Raw genomic sequence first — 20963 nt, forward strand, 5'->3', positions numbered from 1 at the left:
AGTTTAAATTAATAAAACTTTAATTACAAAAAAGATTTTCTCAATTGTATTTCTTTTGCAGATGCCTGTAAGGTCTTTGGAATCATCACTACAACAACTTTAAGTGGTATCATTTTTCTCAGATAAATGGATTATGTGAATATTAATAGTTCTGTCATGTAGATTTGCTCTACAACCTATGGCCACTGTATTTGTCAGAACTGTAAGTATTTTGAGATTGCTGATGCAAAAAAAGCTGTAGTTGGTTAATTTATTAATTAGAAATCAGAAATTATAAATCAGTCATTAGCTCTTATCTATAGTTTCTTGCATTTGATGACACCTTCCATTTCCTATTGCAAGAATGCCCGGAGGAAATCATTATAGGAAATTTTTGAAGATAATGATTTATCATAAAATTCCAAAATGTGAAAAAACTCTTCCTCGGTCAGATTGATGTGATACTGACGCAGCACCTGCAAAATATACAGAATGTTATAAAATCATAGAGAGGTAGGGCTGGAAGCAGGGCCGGCTCCAGCGTTTTTGCTGCCCCAAGCGAAAAAAAACCCCATGACTGGCAGCACTTGGGCAGCAGTTCTACCGCCACCGCTTCATTATTTGGCGGCAATTCGGCAGCAGGTCTTTCCCTCAGAGAGGGACTGAGGGATCCACCGCTGAATTGCTGCCGAAGACCCGGACGTGCCTTTCCGTTGGCCATCCCTTTCCGTTGGCCACCTCAAGCACCTGCTTGCTGCGCTGGTGCCTGGAGCTGGCCCTGGCTGGAAAGATCCTCAAGAAGTCATCTGCTCCATCCCCCTGGGCTCAGGCAGGATTAAGTATGCCTAGACCATCCCCGACAGGTGTTTCTCTGAACTTAAAAACCTCCAGCAATGGGGATTCTACAACCTCCCAACACCCACATTGCTCACGTGAAGTTAGAAGCCAAGGGTGAAATTCAATGCTGGGCACAGGGCTTGCACAAAGCCAGTGCACCACATAAGTCTTACTTAAACCCTTTGCAAAACTGCCTGAGGGTTCAGCCCCACGGTCTTGAATTTCATAAACATCTGTGAAGACCAGAATCTTCCTATTGCCTCCCAGCTTTCCTATGCCAGCATAGCTCCCCTGACGGCTGCTCCTGAATCCTCCCTCGGGTAATGATTTATTGTATGTTGGCTGAAGCAGCAATTGCTCTCGGATGCCCTGCAGGGATCCACGTGATACTGCCAATGAGAATAGCTAGCAGCCTACCCACTTTCTCACCACAGGTGGAGGTTGACTCACATAATACACCCATGACAGGGCTTCCATGTGAGCAGGAGATGATGCTAACTAGCTGTGGCTTCTCCCTTTGTACCCTGCTTGGGAGATCTGGGTCCCCTCCATCCGAAGAAGTGGAAGGAACAAGCCAGTCCAATATATCTACTCAGTCCACCTTTGAGAACCCTTATGTATGCGGTGATATGCATTTCTGAAGGGGCACTCAGTGCCTTAATACTCCTAAGAGCAACATTAAGAGTTCTTTCCTTAAACTTTAAGGAGAGCACTACTGACCAGGTGATACCAGATGCTACAGACATTAAAGACCAGATTTTTAAAGGTATGGCGGTGCTTAAAGCACAGACAAGTGCACAGTGGGATTTCCAGAATTAGGTGCCTAATTCCCATTGAGTTCAGTGATTGTTAGGTGCCTAGGTGATTTGAAAATCCAACTAGGCGTCTATCTGCATCTTTAGATACCTAAATACCTTTAAAAATCTGGCCCTTAATGCCTTTGACACAGAGGCAAATGAGATGTTCATTTCTGAGTATTACTTTTAGTTTAAGGTGCTTCTAAAGCATACATCCTTGCAGGGTACCTGTAAGTGCTGTCCACTGGCTCTGCAATAGTTTGTTGTCCAGCAGGATCTCCACCAGCACCTGACATCTTCTGATCTGAGTAACTCCTTTTATACTTCACTGGTTGCCACTGATTTTATGTGAAACTCAGATAAGTCTGAGCCAAGCCAGTATCTGAAATCACTATAGTGCTGGTGTTACAGTAACCCCATATACATATGTGTGTCTACATCAGTGCTTATGCAAAGCACTGGTATCAAAAGTGATCAGTCTGTTCACTCCTCCCTTTCATATATCTCCCAGCCTTGATAACTGCGAGAGTGCTGACAGCAGAGAGCTTTTCCCTACTATAAGTTATCCAAATATCTCTCTGCTCACTTCTTCTATCTTACAACATCTCACTTCAATCACACCTCACTGCAACCCCATTTCTGATTTCTCCCTTCTTTTGGGGTTTATTTGACTGTCTTAACAAAACATTACCTGGTACACAAATGCTCAATGCGTATCAATTAATACATATAAATACACTTCGATTGCTTATGCTGCAGTTAATTCCTGACCTCCTGAAATCAACTGAAATCTAAGGAGCTGCTCAAGCCAAGTACTTGCAAAGTACATCATCTTTTATGCAACACATTTATTTTTTTGTCTGTAATCGCTTAAGGAAAACTTTTTAGAGTAGCACCTAAGCACTGAAAGGGAAAAAAAACCAACTTACCTAATAGATCCTATCACAGAAATGGACTGGTTTCATTTTTCTCTTAATGTGAATAAATTGCTTGAGATAGAGCGGCTTGAGTTAAAAAGTTATTACCAAATGCATGAAAAATAAACTTGACATTACACAAAAAATTTTGAAGATACAGTGGGCCAGATCTTCACCCCTATTCCAGTGACTCTATACTCCTGAGATAGTACAAAGCAGCCAGAAAGCTACTCGCATATAGGGGAAACCGCAACCCTAAAGCTGATAGAGCTCTATGTATCTTGCTCCCCAACCTTCCCGTAGGGGCATGTCTGAAGAACGTGTATGTGGTGAGGCTGGACCACACCTTGCTCTAACTGATCCCAGACAATTAGAGCAATTTCTATGGGATCTCTGCCCTTAGGTCTTCAGTTTGCTTTAAGTTCCACCTGGGGATGTTTTGGCTCCTGGCAGCCTCAGGAAAGGGGGAGCTAACTACTCGGTGCAGTTGAGGACTGGCCCATTATTTTACCAGATGTTTTAAATGGCAGAGACAGCAGGTGGAGAAGGTCACTGGTATCTCACTTCGACTCAACGTTAATTAAACAGCTTCATGCATCTTTTTTTTATCCCTGCAGCGTGACTGGTAAATGTAGGTAGTTACTGTAGTTCATATTACGAGTTTGATTTCAATTTACAGAAATGTCAAGGATCTTGAAACAAGAAGTAAAATGTATGCTAAGCAGCAATCAAACTCCCCAGAGGTGTGAATCCAGGAGTACAGCACTAATCCCTGGCCTCAAAGTGCTATAAGGCATTGCAGGTGGGGAGCAGCCTTGCAGACACTCTGCTGTTTGGTGAGGTGCTGGATCTAAGAAGCCCATGCAGAGGATACGTATCCCTATGTACCACAGATCTGTGTTCTACTGGCAAGGACAGGGGCAGAAAGAGGGGACAGAGTCATTCCAACTGTACAAGGATATCTGGCCCCTGTAAGTGAAGCAGATCCAGTGGCCTTGTGCCAGAACAGGTGCTCCCAGTTTGGTCGGTTAAGGGTGTGTGGCAGCACCTGGGAGCAATAAAAGATCAGCGAGAAACCTAGTGAGTCAGAGGTAGATAGGAGAAGCCAGGAGACTGGTAGAGGTGGTTTCTAGGAAGAGCTATAGTGAGTAGAAGACTCTCATCAAGCCCTGTTTGGAAGGAGGGAGGAATTATTATGAAGCTACTGGACAGGCTAACCTGCTAACTTTCCAGACAGGCAGAGCCAGTGCTAGGAGACATGACCAGGGCTGAGGGCTAGAAGGGGCTACTTGACCAGGGCAGAGCCAGTGGAGGAGCTGTCTATCCTGAGCCAGGGAAAGCTTGAGAGGGATGAAGGCTAAGAGCAGTAGAGGATGACACCTACAGGCTCTTGGAGTTAGAGAAATGAAGTCACTGGGCCAGAGAGGGCTGTGCTGGAGAGTTGCGGGGTGGTGAGGAGTCTTGGTGCTGTATTTAACGTATAGCCTGGATTACAGTGTTGGGATTATGGATATGGAGTTTTTTTCTGTAACAAACTAACCCAAAAGGGCCATTTGCACTAAAAAAAGACTCTCTGGGCTGTTTGGGGGAGACTTGAAGGGGACACTGAGACAGGTGTACCTGTCAAACTGTGGCCTGCAACAGGATGGCACTCCAGCTAGGCTGCCTTATGATAAGGAGCAGTATGCAAGGCTAGTTCCCCCTTCATAAGCGAACATACCAGCTGGTGGGTCACTGGAATCCTGAGGCTGTAGTTTGACTGCAGAGAGGCGTGGTATAAAGGATTTCTCCTCATCAACCTGCTTCCCTCTCTCCCTCCCGGGCTTGTGAAGCCCACTTTTCTCAGTTCTGGTGTGAAAGGAGTTGTGTGCTTGCATATGCATTGGAAAGAGGGTGATTATCATTATTATTATTAGCACTCAGTATTAATGTCACAGCAGATAAGTCTGCAAATGTATCGTTGCCATGATTTTAGAAACTGCTTCAGTAAGGTTATTTAGAGACTTGGGTTTTCAGTTTGTTAGTTTTAGATTAGTAAATGCAATTTACCTGCCTGAAATCCTGAACACTTAACAGCCCGCTCCCACTTTCATCATAGGATTTAAACGTTCGTCTCATCGGTCTCCAGCAGTGCAAGATCCGGGGTTGAATTCTTAGCATTGCATTGAAAAACATCAGACTCTGCGGTCCAGGACTCCTCTAGCAAAGTGAAGCGGGTGTGGGAGAAAGATGGGCATTTGTTAATATAAAGAACATGGTAGATGAGTGCAGTCACATGCTGAAATGTTAAGGTGTTACAGTGAAATTCTGGTGCAGAATAAATGCTATTATTCTCTTCACCTTTTATTATTCTTCAGCAAGTGAAGTTGAAACACTTAAGCACTATCAAAGCCCAAAATCTGTTTGTAAAATTAATGTAATTCTTTATCAGGTTTTTTTTAAACAAAGGCCTCAATGCTTTTATACATGTTACAGAGAAGAAGCAATTAAAGTCACACAGCTGCTCCCCTTCCAAGCCTCTCTTTTCAGTTACTTATAACTCTTTGGAAAATTCGCTGTTCAGGCTGCAAGTTTTTGTATTCAAATTTTGCCTGAAGGTGGCTGAATTCATCAGCCAATGAATTAGCGGAGTACAGTAGGAGGGTAAAAAAAATACTTATATAATATTTCTTGTACCCAGGTTCTGAACAGTTCTATAGTTGAAATAGCTGGGACAGGACAGTTGAAATCTAGTATGGGAATAACTGAGGGAGTATTTATTGCCTCTTGTTGTTTTTGACCTTTGGTAAGGGCTGCTGTTTGCCTCACACCCAGCTGTTCTTCCAGCCAGTGGGCAGGGCTGGAGACCACAGTTGCTTCATGTACGCTGCACAGGATACTGGAAAGTCCAGTTCTATCACAGCATGCAGAGAATGCACAGACAACACTGTACAGCTGCTATGTGGGGCTGAAGTGGTGTGCAGGCAGCTGGAGCAATACCCTGAGCACTGAGGGTGAAATTCACCTTAATCTTAGGAAGTCTACAGCTAAGGAAGGATTTGCTGTCCAATCATGACTAACTCAGCTGCCTAATGTAAACTTCTGTCAACTATTGTGAGGGTCCCTGTGGACCCTCTTTTACAGTATAAAGAGAGCCCTTCACCCTGGCTGTAGGGACCCAGGCTGTTCTCTGTAGCTCAGAGTCTGCATGTCTCCAAGGGAGCTAAAGGCCCAGCTTCTCAGATTCTAAAGCTAGAAGAAACCATGGTGATCATCTGTCTGATCTCCTGGATAACACAGGCAATAGAATGTCCCCAAAATAATTCCTTTTGAACTAGACCATATCTTATTTTCTTAAAAATCCACTAGTGATTTTAAAATGGACAGTGATGCAGTATCCACCACAATTGGTAAATTGTGCCAATGGCTAATTACCCTCACTTAAAAATTTACACCTTCTTTCCAGTCTGAACTGTTTAGCTTCAACTTGTAGCCATTCACTGCTAGACTGAACAGCCTATTATCAAATATTTATTCCTTATGTAGGTTCTTCTCTGTTAGATTCAAGGAGTTTCACTCTATTTAACTTTTCATTATAAAGCATGTTTCCTAGTCCTTTAATCATTCTCATAGCTTTCTCTGAACCTCTCCAGTTTAGCAATATGCTTCTTGAATTGTGGACAGCACACCTGGACACGGTATTCTAGCAGTGGTCACACTAGTGCCAAATGCAAGGTTATTTTACCTCTTTTACTCCGACTTGATATTCCCCAGTTTATGCATCCAAGGACTGCATTAGTCCTTTCGGCCACAGCATTGCACTGAGAGCTCATTTTCAGCTGATTATCCACCACCACCCCAAATCTTTTTCAGAAACTGCTTCTGAGGACGGTGTCCCCCCATCTTGAAAATATGGCCTACATTCTTAAATTGTTGCTCAATGTATACTTTTACATTTAGCTATATTAAAAAATTCAGATTGTTTGCTTAAGACCAGTTTACTAACCAATTCAGATCACTCTGTATCAGTGACCTGTGTTGCCTGCAAACTTTATTTGACTTTTGAGCAAAGGAGGGGGTTCAGAGCCACAGGATATTTTTATTATTGCTCCTGTCATGGAAAAGGTTTTATTTTATTTTTATTATGCCTACTGGTGTGAATTTGTATACAGTGGAGTGGGTGGAGCAACCTCTTATAAAAAAATTTATTGTGAAAATTACTTTATGTAAAGGTGCCCAGAACATGGGATGGGCACTTCATTATACTTTATAAACTTAATTGAATAAATAGAAAATGATACTAGACAAGGGCTCAAATTATGGCTCCATCCCAAGCTCTGAGACAGAATTTCACAGTTTCAAATCTATGCTGGGAAAGCCCGGCTGGGAACAGCTAGGTTCTATGCATCTCTCTTCCCTGTATCTGGTACCAGGGGCACGCTGGAAGCATGTGTGCTGGTGGCGGGGATGCAGGTCAGGAAGAGTAGACAGAGTGCAATGCATATTGGCTATCCCCAGCTGGCAGACTGAGACCATTGACAAGAGGCACAGGTTAGAGCTGCTCTCTGCTCTGACTGGGCTGGGCTGGGCCCGAAGCAGAGACTCTGAGAGTAACCAGCTTCCTGACAGTCCCCCTCACTTTCTGTTGCCTTCAGACAGAGTCTAACCCTGAAACTCATCAGCCCAAACTGTCTTCCTCTAGGCCTTTCTTATACCCCTCACCACATTTTTTAAAGTTTACAGATATGGTCAATTGATGACAATTAATCAAACAGTATTTAGACCGTACTATGAACCGGACATGCAGGGCCTGATTCTGGACATACTCTGACTAAAGTAAATACTACATGAATAAAATAAGTCAACTGAAGTAACTGGACTCCATGGAATGTCACTGGGATTCTATGCATACAATGACTACAGGCCCAGGCCCTAAAATACTCTGTTTCTGCATCAGAAACTATCTACAAACAGTTAGACAGACCCCTGAATGTACCGGTATTCGTGGCTTCTGAATGATCATTCTTTGTAGCAATGAACTTTCCTGTGGTTTCATTAATAGGACACAGCTTTGGAGAAAGTCGCAGTACGCAAATTTGTCATTGTTCTTAATGTCGTATTTTGTTGCTATTTGGCTAACCTCTTCTTTACTTAAATCTAAACTGAACTTCTCTGTTATGGCTGAAAGAAACACCAAAATAACAAATGATAGTCAATTTGCTATCCTTGCAAATAGGTGACTTTTGTATCAAAACAAAATTCGGATTGACTAGTTATTAGGGATATGTTGACAGGCCACCAGTTCCAGTGACTGTCACATAAATGGATTATCTGGATCCTGCTATACATAGGGGTGGAGGAAACAATTCCCATTTAGCAAGATAACAGGTAAGTGATAAAACTTCAATGAACTTTAAAGACAGCGCAAGAAATAAACCCACCATTAGTTGAGCTGTAACTGTTCCAATACGAATGGTATACAAATCTATATGCTATTATTTAGGCAAAAAGTCTGTCCTGTCTATGCAGATACCCTGATTGGGGAAAGAGGGCACAGAAAATTGTCCCCCCATGACTCCACAGCAGAAGAGCAGCATACCTATCTAAGAATGAAATTCTGCTCCCATTGAAATATATAAAAGTCTTGTCATTCACTTCAATAGGACCACTTGAGGGAGAGCTAGGGAAAAGGTCTGGGGCCTGTACTTATTATCACTACTCAGCTCCACAAGGGAGTATTCTGCTGGGGAGTGTGGCCAGTCTTCCAGTACATATGCTATGCTGTGTAGCAAACATCAGCTAAAATCATGCTCTCCCTTTCAAATGAGCAGCGAAATCTGCCTAGTAGTGCATTTCCTCAAACCTCACTTGAGCAATCTGCATTACAGAATTGGATTGCTCATGCAGCTGATACCACTTGTTGAGGGCAGTGTTTTCCCATAGATTGGCACCGAGAAAGAAACTGGAACACATTTTAACATGAGGTAACACAATTTTCAGATGGCAACAAACCTAAGAAATCGGATGTTGAGATTTCTCCTAGTCGGTCAACATCCTTCTCTCTACAGTCTTTCAGTATTTCTCTCCAGGAATGTTGAATGATCTTTCTTATTTTATTTTCTATTGGTTCGCAGTTCAGTAAAGGAGGGGACCATGCCATTGCAGTACGAGGCCGGCTGGACACTGGAGTCTAAAGTAACAGGCAAATTTGAACATTTATATAGAAAACACGCTAAAAAAATTCCCAGTTCTAGTGCTTCATAACTTTAGCATACCACACTGTTTGAAGCATCCTTATTTATGATCTGATTTGTGTCAGCATTAAAGTAAAAATGCTTCTACTTGGATGAATATACTAGTAATCTGGAAATTGATCTACCTTGAATCTACCGAGTGTTTTTCCGTCTGTAATTTCTTGAGTCTGCTCAACTCATAGCTCAGTTGTATATATTCCCCCTTGAACCTATTGTTCCTCAAGTGGCAGATATACTTGTTTTTAAAATAGGTGTAATTTGATGTCAATCTCACAATAAATAGATCGATGCACAAGTTCTTGGATAGTGACAATTTAAAGCAAGTATACTAATTTGCTTACTATAAATTTTAACAGTAAGTGCAAGAACCTTATAATTAGGTTTGAAAGTATTCGATTTTTATCAGTAAATGTCAGTAAACAACAATTTCATCATATACGCATAACCCAACAAAAATATTTTCATAGATTATAACTGAAATTTGCAGACAGGCAAAGTAAGAAAAATGCTGCTTGAGAATTTAATAGAGTTGGATATAGGAATATTTCGATTTTGTAGATTTCAACATGTAGTTTTGACAATTTGGGTCTTAATGGTTATAAAACTAACTTTTAAAATCTCAATATCTACTGTCATTAAATAACTGCTGTATGACCCCTCACTTTGTATGTTCTCCCTATAATTTCCCACAGCTGTGAAAATCTAAATCAACCGATGTCAAAAATGCTTAAAAATAAACATCAATATTATCTGTCAAATTATTTAAAAAAAAAAATTTCTGCCAAGCCTACCTATAATATGGTCATATATCCCCCTTCCTTTAGGCAGCATGGAGAGGAACAGTAAAGCCCCATTCCAACAGAAAAGAACTGGAAAGGTGCAGAGTATGTTCCCTGTATATTCTCCAACCACCTCTTTCCTTTCAGAGATCACCACAGGGGAGCTCTTCTCAGCAGCAGAAGAGGCTGTGACCAGGAGAAGGGGAACAATTATTCTTTGTAGTAGGTTCCTTACTCAGTAGAATTTATGATTCATTCTGAGAATAAGGAGGGATTAAGCATGGTCTTGTGAGCCCTCAGCCTTTAGCAGTATGGTGTGAGCTGCACTGACATTTGTGAAGGGAGCCAGAGTATACTGTAATATTCACAGGGTCTTTGCAGTGTATTCTTGCAGATCTCAGGCTCGCATCATAAAGCTTGGCCATGATCCCCACACCCCTATTATGCACAGCCACAAGGGCACTTCTAGGGAGATGCATGGTGATGAGGTTGAGCTGGGGCTGTTCAAGATATGTGCATTTTGAGGGGCCTGTGCTCCTTTTCTATGATCTTTCTGGGTCCAGATCCTGCTCACACTGAAGTTAATGAGGAAAGTTCCGTTGACTTCAGTGAGAACTGGATCTATCCCTTAGTCAAAAATGAAGCATGTGACCAACTATCAGGCCTCTCCAGTGCAAAGGACTTACAGATCAATAATCAAGTTCACAACAGGCCAATGCTTTTAGACTTACCAACTGTGGAAAGTTTGTTGCATCTTTAAAGCTATTCAGTTGGCTACTGCTTTTTCAACAGCTAAACATTTAAGTATAATCAGCAGTAATATGAATCATTTTTTCCAAGCACTGAAGAATTTATAAGCTGCTGACTAGAAGAATATACAGCCAAAAGATTTAAACTGTCAGGAAGAATATTGGCTAACTCTTTCATTCTTTCTCCTTTCAAGATTTTCACAATCTTCTATGAATGTTAGTGCTTGGGTGAAATGCCAGAGGGATATTCCAGGAGATGGCAATCCTGGAAAGCTGTAGTGGAAAAACTTCCGTGCATTGGCCTGTTAAGGTGCTTTTAACCAAAATGGGAGATGGGGCCAGGTTAGTCCCTCTGTCCATTCAGTCTTTGGCCTCTGTGCTGAGTCTGAAGAGAAGGCTGCCAATTGTGATGGCAGATTTTGTGATCCAGGTAAACATTCACCAAAAACTGGACTCAGACCACCAACACATTTCCTAGAGACCGTCTGTGGTGGGTTTTGTACCTCGTCAACCCCTTTGATTCAAGGTGGGCAGGGGGCGAGGTTAACTCCGTCTTCCTGTGTCTATGTCGGTCTTACTACTTCCCCGGTAGTCAGGGCTGTATAGTGCACTCCTAAAGCAGCAGGGCTCAATGGACAGAGTCTCTCTATACTCTCTTTGCCTGGCTGGATAGCGCGGCCTAGTGGCCGGAGTCTCTATAGTGCGCTCCTAAGGTAGCGTGGTCTAATGGCCAGAGTCTCTCTAAATTCTTCTCCCCTCAGGGGATAGCATGGCCCAGCATCCGGAGTTCATCTACCTCCTATGGAGTGAGAGAGAGGAGTCAGTGAACTATGTTGTCCTCTAAAAGGCCCAGGGCCCTGTCAGTGATGGCGTGATCCACCATGAATCAGCGAGGAATCTTACTGCAACACACTGCCCTCAGAGTGGTGAAGATATCACTCCCTTCTCTTCCCTGGGTAACTTCCTACCAGCCCTCCAAATGTAGCAGTCCTTGTGGCATCAGGGTCTCCAGGTTCCTCAGCACCCAATGTTCTCTGGGGTTCCCACAGCTGCCAGTCTCTGGGCCTGCTTCCTGGCTCCTCAGCTCCCTCCTGGAAGGGTTAAAACTGCTCCTGGGCTGGAGCTTCTGCTGGGCATCCTCCTTTCCTAGCCGCCAGCCCTGACTGAGCGGTTCTGCAGGCTTTTATGCTTGACTCCTGGTTGGAGCATGACCAGCAGAGCCTCAGGGGCATGGCTTCCTCTGCCAGCAGGGAAGGGTTAACTCTCTCAGTCCCAGTGCGGGGCCAGTCTGCCCCGTCACACTGCCTAACAGCTATCAGAGGTTAATAACTTTTGGTCAATACTATCTTGGGCTGGTGACTTACAGGTAAAAATCTTACATTTTTTATGTTGCTTTTTCAGCAGTTGAGCTTTCATGGCTGGGCCTGTTTACTTTGTTCCCACAAATGTGAGTGTCCTATGTTAAATAACAGATATTTATTTACAATATGACTCATTTGTGAGTTAGCAGGACAATGGCCAAGATCCTCAGCAGGTACAAACAGCATAACGCCATTGGATTCAATTGAGCTACACGAGTTTATACCTACTGAGGATCAAGTCCACTTTTTTATCATCCCAAATTCTCTGCTCATAGACTCATAGGTCAGAAGGGACAAATCTGATCATCTAGTCTGACCTCCTGCACAAGGCAGGCCACAGAACCCCACCCATCCAATTTTATAACAACCCCTATCCCAGGACCGAGTTATTGAAATCCTCAAAAATGGTTTGAAGACCTCAAGCTGCAGAGAAACCACCAGCAAGCGACCCGTGCCCCACGCTGCAGGGGAAGGCGAAAAACCTCCAGGGCACCTGCCAATCCGCCCTGGAGGAAAATTCCTTCCCGAGCCCAAATATGGCGATCAGCTAAACCCTGAGCATGTGGGCAAGAGTCACCAGCTAGCACCCAAGAAGGAATTCTCTGCAGCAACTCAGTACCCATCGCATCCAACATCTCCCCACAGACCATTGAGCAGACCTGTCTGGTGGTAATTCAAGATCAATTGCCCAAATTAACGATCCTATCATAACATCCCCTCCATATACTTATCAAGCTTTGTCTTAAAGTCAGGAAAGTCTTTTGCCCCTACTACTTCCCTCGGAAGGCTATTCCAGAACTTCACTCCCCTAATGGTCAGAAACCTTCGTCTAATTTCAAGTCTAAACTTCCTAATATCCAGTTTATACCCATTCGTCCTCGTGTCTACATTAGTACTAAACTTAAATAATTCCTCTCCCTCCCTAACGTTAACCCCCTTGATATATTTATATAGAGCGAGCATATCCCCCCTCAGCCTTCTTTTGGCCAGGCTAAACAAGCCAAGCTCTTTGAGTCTCCTTTCATAAGGCAGTTTTTCCATTCCTCGGATCATCCTTGTAGCCTGTCTCGGAACCTGTTCCAGTTTGAATTCATCCTTCTTGAACATGGGACACCAGAACTGCACACAGTATTCCAGATGGGGTCTCACCAACGCCTTATATAACGGTACTAACACATCCTTATCCTTGCAGGAAATACCCCGCCTGATGCATCCCAAAATCGCATTTGCTTTTTTAACAGCCGTATCACATTGGCGACTCATAGTCATCCTGCTATCAACCAGTACCCCAAGGTCCTTCTCCTCCTCCGTCGCTTCCAACTGATGCTCCCCCAACGTATATCCAAAATTCTTATTATTAATTCCTAAATGCATGACCTTGCACTTTTCACTATTGTATTTCATCCTATTTCTATTACTCCAGTTTACAAGGTGGTTCAGATCTTCCTGAATAGTATCCCTGTCCTTCTCCGTGTTAGCAATACCCCCCAGCTTCGTGTCATCCGCAAACTTTATTAGCACATTCCCGCTCTTTGTGCCAAGGTCAGTAATAAAAAGGTTAAATAAGATCGGTCCCAAAACCGATCCTTGAGGGACTCCACTGGTGACCTCCTTCCAGCCTGACAGTTCACCTTTCAATACGACCCTCTGGAGTCTCCCCTTTAACCAGTTCCTTATCCACCTTACAACTTTCATATTCACTCCCATCTTTTCCAATTTAACTAACAGCTCCCTGTGCGGAACCGTGTCGAACGCCTTACTGAAATCTAGGTAAATTATATCTACCGCATTTCCTTTATCTAAGTAATCCGTCACCTCTCAAAGAAGGAGATCAGATTGGTTTGGCACGATCTACCTTTAGTAAATCCGTGTTGCAATTCGTCACAATTCCCATTGACCTCTATGTCCTTTACTACTTTCTCCCTTAAAATTTTTTCCAAGACCTTACATACTACAGACGTCAAGCTAACAGGCCTACAATTACCCGGATCACTCTTATTCCCTTTCTTAAAAATAGGAACTTGGAGGAAGATGTAACATTGTTTGTGGCTGGAGTATCTGATGGCATTGTCACTACTTCGGAGTTGAACTTCTTCAAAAAATCACAGTACTTCAGTTTTCCATTGGCATCAACAGGCACTCTATTCCAGAGGTTTTCAAACTAATGGAGAAGCAAAAGCCCATTTTTGTAAATGCTAGCTGGAAAAGTATATTATGTACTAAGACTGTTAAAGAAATTGTTGAAAGGAAAATGAGAAAGTGACTTGGAATGACAGGAATCCTAGGGTCTAATTTAATAAAAAAATTTACAGCTTCTCTGCAGAAGTCTGTGTAAGTCTGAGAAAACAATGAAAAAGGGATTTCTGTAGGACATTTTAAAATTGAACTAGGCCCTTAGTGAGCTGTTTAAGACCATTAAACCTTCTGATTAGACACAGTGACTGAGCTACAGTATATAAAAATGCTTTAACAGAAAATGTAAATCAAATGCACGATGCACCTGCATCCTGTCTAAGTACCATGAAGCAAGTTTCTCATTCTATCAGGTGCACCTAAATTCTACTAACATCTCAACAGGCTGTTCAGATTTTTCGGTTATTGTATTTGCATCAACAATTTTATTTCACTCTGAGGGCAAAAATGTCTCATTGCAAAACTTAAATGAATGCCATAGGAAAACTTACAGCCTTTTACAGCCTTATATAGTTAAAATATAGTGTCATGAACTGCATCAGTATAATACACAGTATTACTTCAGAAGAGATGGGGTCAGATTCAGGTACCCTTATCATAGGTGCTGGAACTAGGGGTGATGTTGCACACTCTGGCTTGAAGTGGTTTTCACCATATACAGGGTTTACAATTTGGTTCAGTGGTTCTCAGCACCAACACTACATAAATTATTTCAGCACCCCTAACCCTTATTATTCATGCTGAATAGCACCTCACTGCATGAATGGTCCCAATGATTCCAATGGGATTACTAGTACAGTAAGTTAGTTGAACTACCTCTATATTCCAGACTTGTCTCCTTCTGTCAAAACTAGAATTTCAGCCTGTCTTTCTCACAAGTCCTCATGAATGTCTAGCCATCAGCTCGAGCTCACCATGGCTAAAACAGAACTTTTGATCTTTCACTTCATAGATTCCTCCATCTCCTTTCCTGATCACCGTGGATAACACCACTATTCTGCCAGTCACCAAGGTCCAAAACCTGGGTGTCATCTTTGACTTGGACCTTCCTCTAGATCCTCACATCCAGGCTGTATCTACATCTGGCAAATTCTCTCTGCATATCATCTCTAAGATATAGTCCTTTCCTATCCATCCACGCACACTCTTGTCCATCTCACCTCTTGATTACTGCAACATCCTTCTCTCTGGCACTGACCAGTGAAATCTTGCCCTGCTCATATTAATTCAGAATGCTACTGCAAAGGTCATGTTCCTAGCCTGTCACTCTACATCTTCCCACTGGTTCTGTCTTTTCTGTCATACCAAACAAATGCTATTTGTCTTCACTCTGAAGACCCTTCACCCCACCCATCATCTCTCATTCACTATCGAGACATCACACCTGCCTTTGACAGACCCATTATGTCAACATCCATGGTCCATTTGTTAAATTTTCAAACAGGCAACTTGTGGTTTCTCCCATGCTGCCCTATATATTGAGTGGAGTTTCCCATAAACAGCTGCAAAACTATCCTTAAAGCTTTCCATTTCTGTGATGCTGACTAAAAAAACAACGGGCTGCTAGTATTCTGATACCACTGCCTTGCATGCTGACCAATACCATCTCACTGTTTCCTTGTATTCTCTGGTCTATCTGTTGTCTCTTGTCTTACACTCAGATTGCAAGCTGTTTGCAGCAGAGCTCTTTTTGTTCTCTGATCAGACCCCAAGTTGTGAGCCCAATGGGGTCTGATCCATGACTAAAGCTCCTAGGTACTACCACAATCAAATAATAATAAAGAATCTGGCCTAATAGCAACCTACAGAATTCTAAGGGCCAGACTGCAATACACTTATCCACATTGTATAGTTCTTTATTTCACAAGTAGTTCCATTGACTTAAGTGGGACTACTCATGGTATAAACTACTAATCAATGTAAGTAAGGGTATCACACTTCACAGTCAAATGAGTCAGTAGGCAGGAGCACTCCTTTTAAAGCTTTCATTTCTGATTTTTTTTCTAAATATAATCAAATTGTGAACCTTAAACTGCTCTTGACTTAATCTTTTTTGCAGCAGAAACTTAAACCCTCAAGGAAGCTAGTCACCTCTAGGGCTTTGGTGGATATGGCAAACTTGTAGTCAAACTTCAAAGGGCAAACATATATTTTGATCGTCCTTTCAACTTTCCCCCATTGGCCTGGCTGCTACCATGTCATGAATTATATAAAAAAATACTTCACGTTTCATTTGAGGATCTCGAAATGCTTTACAAACAGTAAATTTTACAGCCACTTTTGGGATGGCACTAGCAACAGTTGAGTTCAAGAAGAGAACAAGCAGAATGTTCATACAATGGAAACTGTAGAAGAGGAGGGAGAGAGTTTAGGTAGGTATACTACAAATACCTGTCTGGAATTTGGCAAGAGCACCAAGGCTAACCCCTCTACTTTTACAGAAGGGTCCGTGACAACAGAGTCTTGATTCTTCCATTGCCTCACAAAGAATGACCACACAATGGGAAACTTATTTTTAATATGAAATACTCCATCTTTAGCAGCGGTGGGCAAACGTTTTGGCCCAAGGGCCACATGGGGGTTGCAAAACTATATGGAGGGCCGGGTAGGGAAAGCTGTGCCTCCCCAAACAGCCTGGCCCCCACCTTCTCTCCGCCCCTTCCCACTTTCCGCCCCCTTACTGCCCCCCTCAAAATCCCCGACCCTGCTCCTTGACCCCTGACCGTCCTCTCCCAGGACCCCCTGCCCCTAACTGCCCCCCGGGACCCCACTCCCTATCCAACCCCCCCTTTTCCCTGTCCCCTGACTACCCCGACTCCTATCCACACCCCCACCCCCTGACAGGCCCTCTGGGACTCCCATGCCTATCCAGCCCCCATTCACCATTCCCTGACTGCCCCCCGCAGAACCTCTGTGCCATCCAACCCACCCTGCTCCCTGTCCCCTGACTGCCCCAATCTCTATCCATACTCCCCATCCCAACAGGCCCCTTGGGACTGCCATGCCTATCCAGCCCCCATTCACCATTCCCTAACCGCTCCTCCCAGAACCTCTGCCCCATCCAACCCCTCCCAGTCCCCTGACTGCACCCCAGTACCCCCCCTTCCCATCCCCCTACCATGCCGGAGCCAGCCCCACTGCCCAGCAGGAGCGGCATGCCAAAGTGCTGGCAGCACAGCGAGCTGAGGCTGCAGGGCAGGGGGGACAGTGGGGGAGGGGCTGAGGCCAAGTCTCCCCAGCCGGGAGCTCAGGGGCTTAACAGGAGGGTCCTGTGGGTTGGATGTGGCCCATGGGCCATAGTTTGCCCACCTCTGATCTATAGTGTTACACGGATTCCAACTGAGCCTTTCCAAGAGTAATTAAAAGTTGGGCATCATCCAGAAAGTGATAAAGGTGATGTCCTTTGTGTCCCTATCCTGGCTATGACCATTAGTAACACTTGAGTAAAGACTTTGAGCAATAACAGCCTTAACAGCAGGGTCTTGTATTAGGAGCAGAGATTGCTGTATAGAGAATGGAAAGATCTGCCATGGCAACGTCATATAGATGTATGTACGCATGCCTTTGCAGGGCCTGTCAATATCAAAATATCACCTGAAGAGATAGAACTTGATTCTTTCTTACATAATATCTTCCAGTATAAAGGGGCCTTTGCATAAATGAGAATCAGGCCTACGCTACTAGTTGCTATTATGGATGGCAGAGTTTCCATCCCGATATTTTTATTTTGTCATTTGCTTACTGAGCTTTATTAGCTGTAAAACAGCTACTACTCCTCTTGACTGCTCTTTTACCCTAAAGACTATGGAATCCAACCTGGAGGACTCTTCAGGTGGACAGGGGAGGCTTTTTGCTCCTAAAAAGGGAAAGTGAAATACTTCATACCTTGATTCTGGGCGCTGCCCATTCTCCCTCCCAACCTAGGGTCTGGTTTTAGGCCCAGTCTTTAGCTGTCATGCTGAGTGTTTTACTTGGAATGAAGAAGTATTTTGGATTTTCTGTCAGGACTTTCCTCTGGGGTTGATGTTCCAGGCTCATTTCATAAATCATATTAATTTTATGTCATTCTAGTTTTTTAAATCAAAATGTTGTCCAGGGCACAGTCAAATGCCTCACCGAAGTCTAAGTATTACATCAACACTATTACTTTTTTCATTCAAACTTGATATTACAAGTTGTTTCACACAATTTATTTCCCATAAACCCATGTTGATTGGCATTAATTATATTACCCTCCTTTAATTCCTTATTAATTCAGTCTTGTATCAGCTGTTCCATTATCCTGCCTGGGATCGATGTCAGACCGACAGGCCTACAATTAAGGCTAAGATTTTGTCACTGATATTTTTAGTAAAAGTCACAGACAGGTCAGGGCAATAAAGAAAAATTCACAGAAGCTGTGATCTGTCCATGACTTTTATTAAAAATATCTGTGACAAAATGGGGATCTGCAGGGCAGCTGCACAGCTGCTAGGAGCTGTGGGGGTCCCCACCGCTTGCAGCAGCTGGGGACTGCAGGGTACTTCTGCTGCCTGCAGCTCCAGAGGGTCCCCCCACCAGCTGCGGTTGCCAGGAGCTGCTGGGTACCTTCTGCAGCTCCAGGGGCCCGCAGTGGCTGGGAGCTTGGGGGTTCCCTCACCACTTGTGGCAGCTGGGAGCTCAGGGGTTCCCCCACTGCCCAGGAGCTTGGGGGTTCTCCTGCCACCTGAGCAGCCAGCAGCTCAGGGGTTCCTCTGCCACCAGCAGCAGCCAGGAGCTGTAGGGTACCCCCACCACCTGTGGTACTCTGGAGCTTCCTGCCCCCGTGTGCAGCGAGGGAACCCCCGGGCTCCCGACCATCACAGGCTGAAGTCACAGCGGTCATTAGAAGTCATGGATTCCACGACTTCCATGACCTCTGTGATTAAATTGTAGCCTTACCTATAATTACCCAGGTCATCCCATTTATACTTAAATATTGGCACAATATTAGGTTTCTTCCAGTCTTCCCCATTGTTCCAATGATCGTTTAACATCCTCCTGAGATAGAATGGAAAGTGTTCTCATATGATATGACTACATCATCTGTTTTTTTTCTCACATACAGAAGAGAAATATTTATTCAACACTTCTGCCTTTTCTGCATTATTATTGATAATTCTACCATTTCCATCTAGTAAAGGACCAATACCATTGCTGGGATTCTTTTTGTTCCTAGAATACTTAAAAACCATCTTAGTGTCATGAATTCTGTTGGCCATTGATATCTTCTTGTGTCCCTTTGCTTTCCTTTGCAATTGTCTATAATATCTAGCTTCTGACTTATGTTCGTTACTATCAACTTCCCCTTTCTTCCATTTATAATATATTATTTCCTCCACTGTTGGATTGTGGCTTTTGGAGCATCTAGTAAAGTGTCCGTAAACAACTCCCTCTTATCATTCACATTTTTCTGTTCAAATTCTTCCTCCCAACTGATTTGGCTCACAATTGTTTTCAGCTTTGTGAAATCGGCCCCTTTAAAACAACAAGCAGAGATAGTTCTGGTCTGGACTTTATTCTGTTTGCACATTATAAGTATGATCAAGTGGTGATCACTCATATCTAACCTACCATTAATTTTTAGTTCTGTGATCAGTTCCTCCTTATCTGTCAAGGTAAGATCTAATATAAAATCCCCCCCTTTTTGAATTAGGAAATTGTCATCTATAACATTTAGAAACTTCCAGGATGTTTTAGTATTGGAGGCCTGAGACCTCCAGCATATGCTACTCTACCTGAAGTCCCCCAAGATCATACAGTCTTTTCCCCTACACATTATAGGTAAGTGTGTGAGAAGTCAGTTATCCTGTTTCCTAATGTCATCTGGTGGTTTGTAGCAGATACCAACTCATTTCCATCTTGTGCTTTATATCTAGGACATTAATCCATATGCACTTAAGACAATTTCTTCTGAGTTACCAGTGACATGGAAACAGATAATGCCATTGTTGACATAAAGAGCCACTCCTCCTCCCATTTTGCCCACTCAATCCTTCCTAAATAGGTTATAATTATTATTTTAACATTCCAATCATCCAAGTCATCCTGCTAGACTTCAGTAGTACCAACTAGATCAAGTTTATGCCATAGGGCCACAGTCTTGGCCACAGTTTAGAGTCTAGCCGTGAAATGCAGGGACTTGGAAATCCATGGATGTATCTGCTATGGAAAAGAGTCACTCAGGACATTTTGTAGAAAACAGTGAGGAATTCTTTATAGTTTAGAGGATCCACATTTTTCAGGTTGTCGCATCATGACATGGCTGCTCTTGTGAAGCAGAAAGGTTGGACAGTTGCTGAGCTACTGAAATCTCTGCTCAGGCTGCCTTCTGTTTTTCTATCCACCCTGCCTTTGGGGCAGAAATCCCATTCTGACAGAATAACAATAACTCCAGCCAAGGAAGCTGCAGCACTATCCACATTTGGTTTAGCAGATATAGAATCTGGAAGGAGGGTGAGGGGCTGGATTCCATTGTCTCAGCACTGCAGGCTAATCAGAGTCATTCTTGCCAAATTCGAGCTGCAGTCAGGGCATAAAAAGCTCCACTGAGGCTGCAGCTGATCCAGCGGGAGCTTTAAGAAATGTAGCTGAGCAGTGGAAGAGATTTCTTAGAGAGAAGCTCCAAACCACTGTCACTTCCTTTACCCCAGGAGGATAAGAGCCCAAACAGCTGCTGAGAAAGAAGATTAGTTGCTTAGCAACCAGGAGCAACAAACTCTTATGCCTGCCTCTGTTGTTATTTATTATTTGTTATTTATTATCACAATGCCTAGGAGGCCCAGTCATGGCTCAGGATCCCATTGTGCTAGGCACTGGACAAACAGAACAAAAAGACAGTCCCTGTCCCAAAGAGTTTACAATCTAAAGTATATAACAAGAGACAACAGATGGATACAGACAGATCACTAGTACTCTACAAGAAAACAATCATTCTGAAAGAAGCAGCAACAGAAAACTGCAAGTACCTGCAGTACCTTTATCCTGCATGACAGCAGGATAAAGAGCACCAGTTTCAACTTCAGAGAACCAATGAACCAAGGGCACCCCAAGCAGAAGGAACTTAGAGCAAAACCTCACACTACACCCCAGCCAATGCA

The 20963-nt window shown here is 43.3% G+C and overlaps 1 protein-coding gene across 1 annotated transcript in view; it reads right to left on the reverse strand.

Annotated features, from left to right (window-relative positions):
• Positions 1 to 332: 332 nt before the first annotated feature.
• The window catches only part of EFCAB6 (EF-hand calcium binding domain 6), a 156771-nt gene continuing 136140 nt past the window's right edge, over positions 333 to 20963 (reverse strand). Inside the window, exons 28-32 of the mRNA XM_050936394.1 lie at positions 13674 to 13813; positions 9899 to 9980; positions 8522 to 8699; positions 7506 to 7690; positions 333 to 455 (exon numbers count right to left, since the gene is read on the reverse strand). Coding sequence (XP_050792351.1) covers positions 333 to 455; positions 7506 to 7690; positions 8522 to 8699; positions 9899 to 9980; positions 13674 to 13813 — 708 coding nt within the window. The remainder of the gene's footprint in view (positions 456 to 7505; positions 7691 to 8521; positions 8700 to 9898; positions 9981 to 13673; positions 13814 to 20963) is intronic.

Source organism: Gopherus flavomarginatus, chromosome 1, assembly GCF_025201925.1.
Source record: "Gopherus flavomarginatus isolate rGopFla2 chromosome 1, rGopFla2.mat.asm, whole genome shotgun sequence".
NCBI lineage: Eukaryota > Metazoa > Chordata > Testudines > Testudinidae > Gopherus > Gopherus flavomarginatus.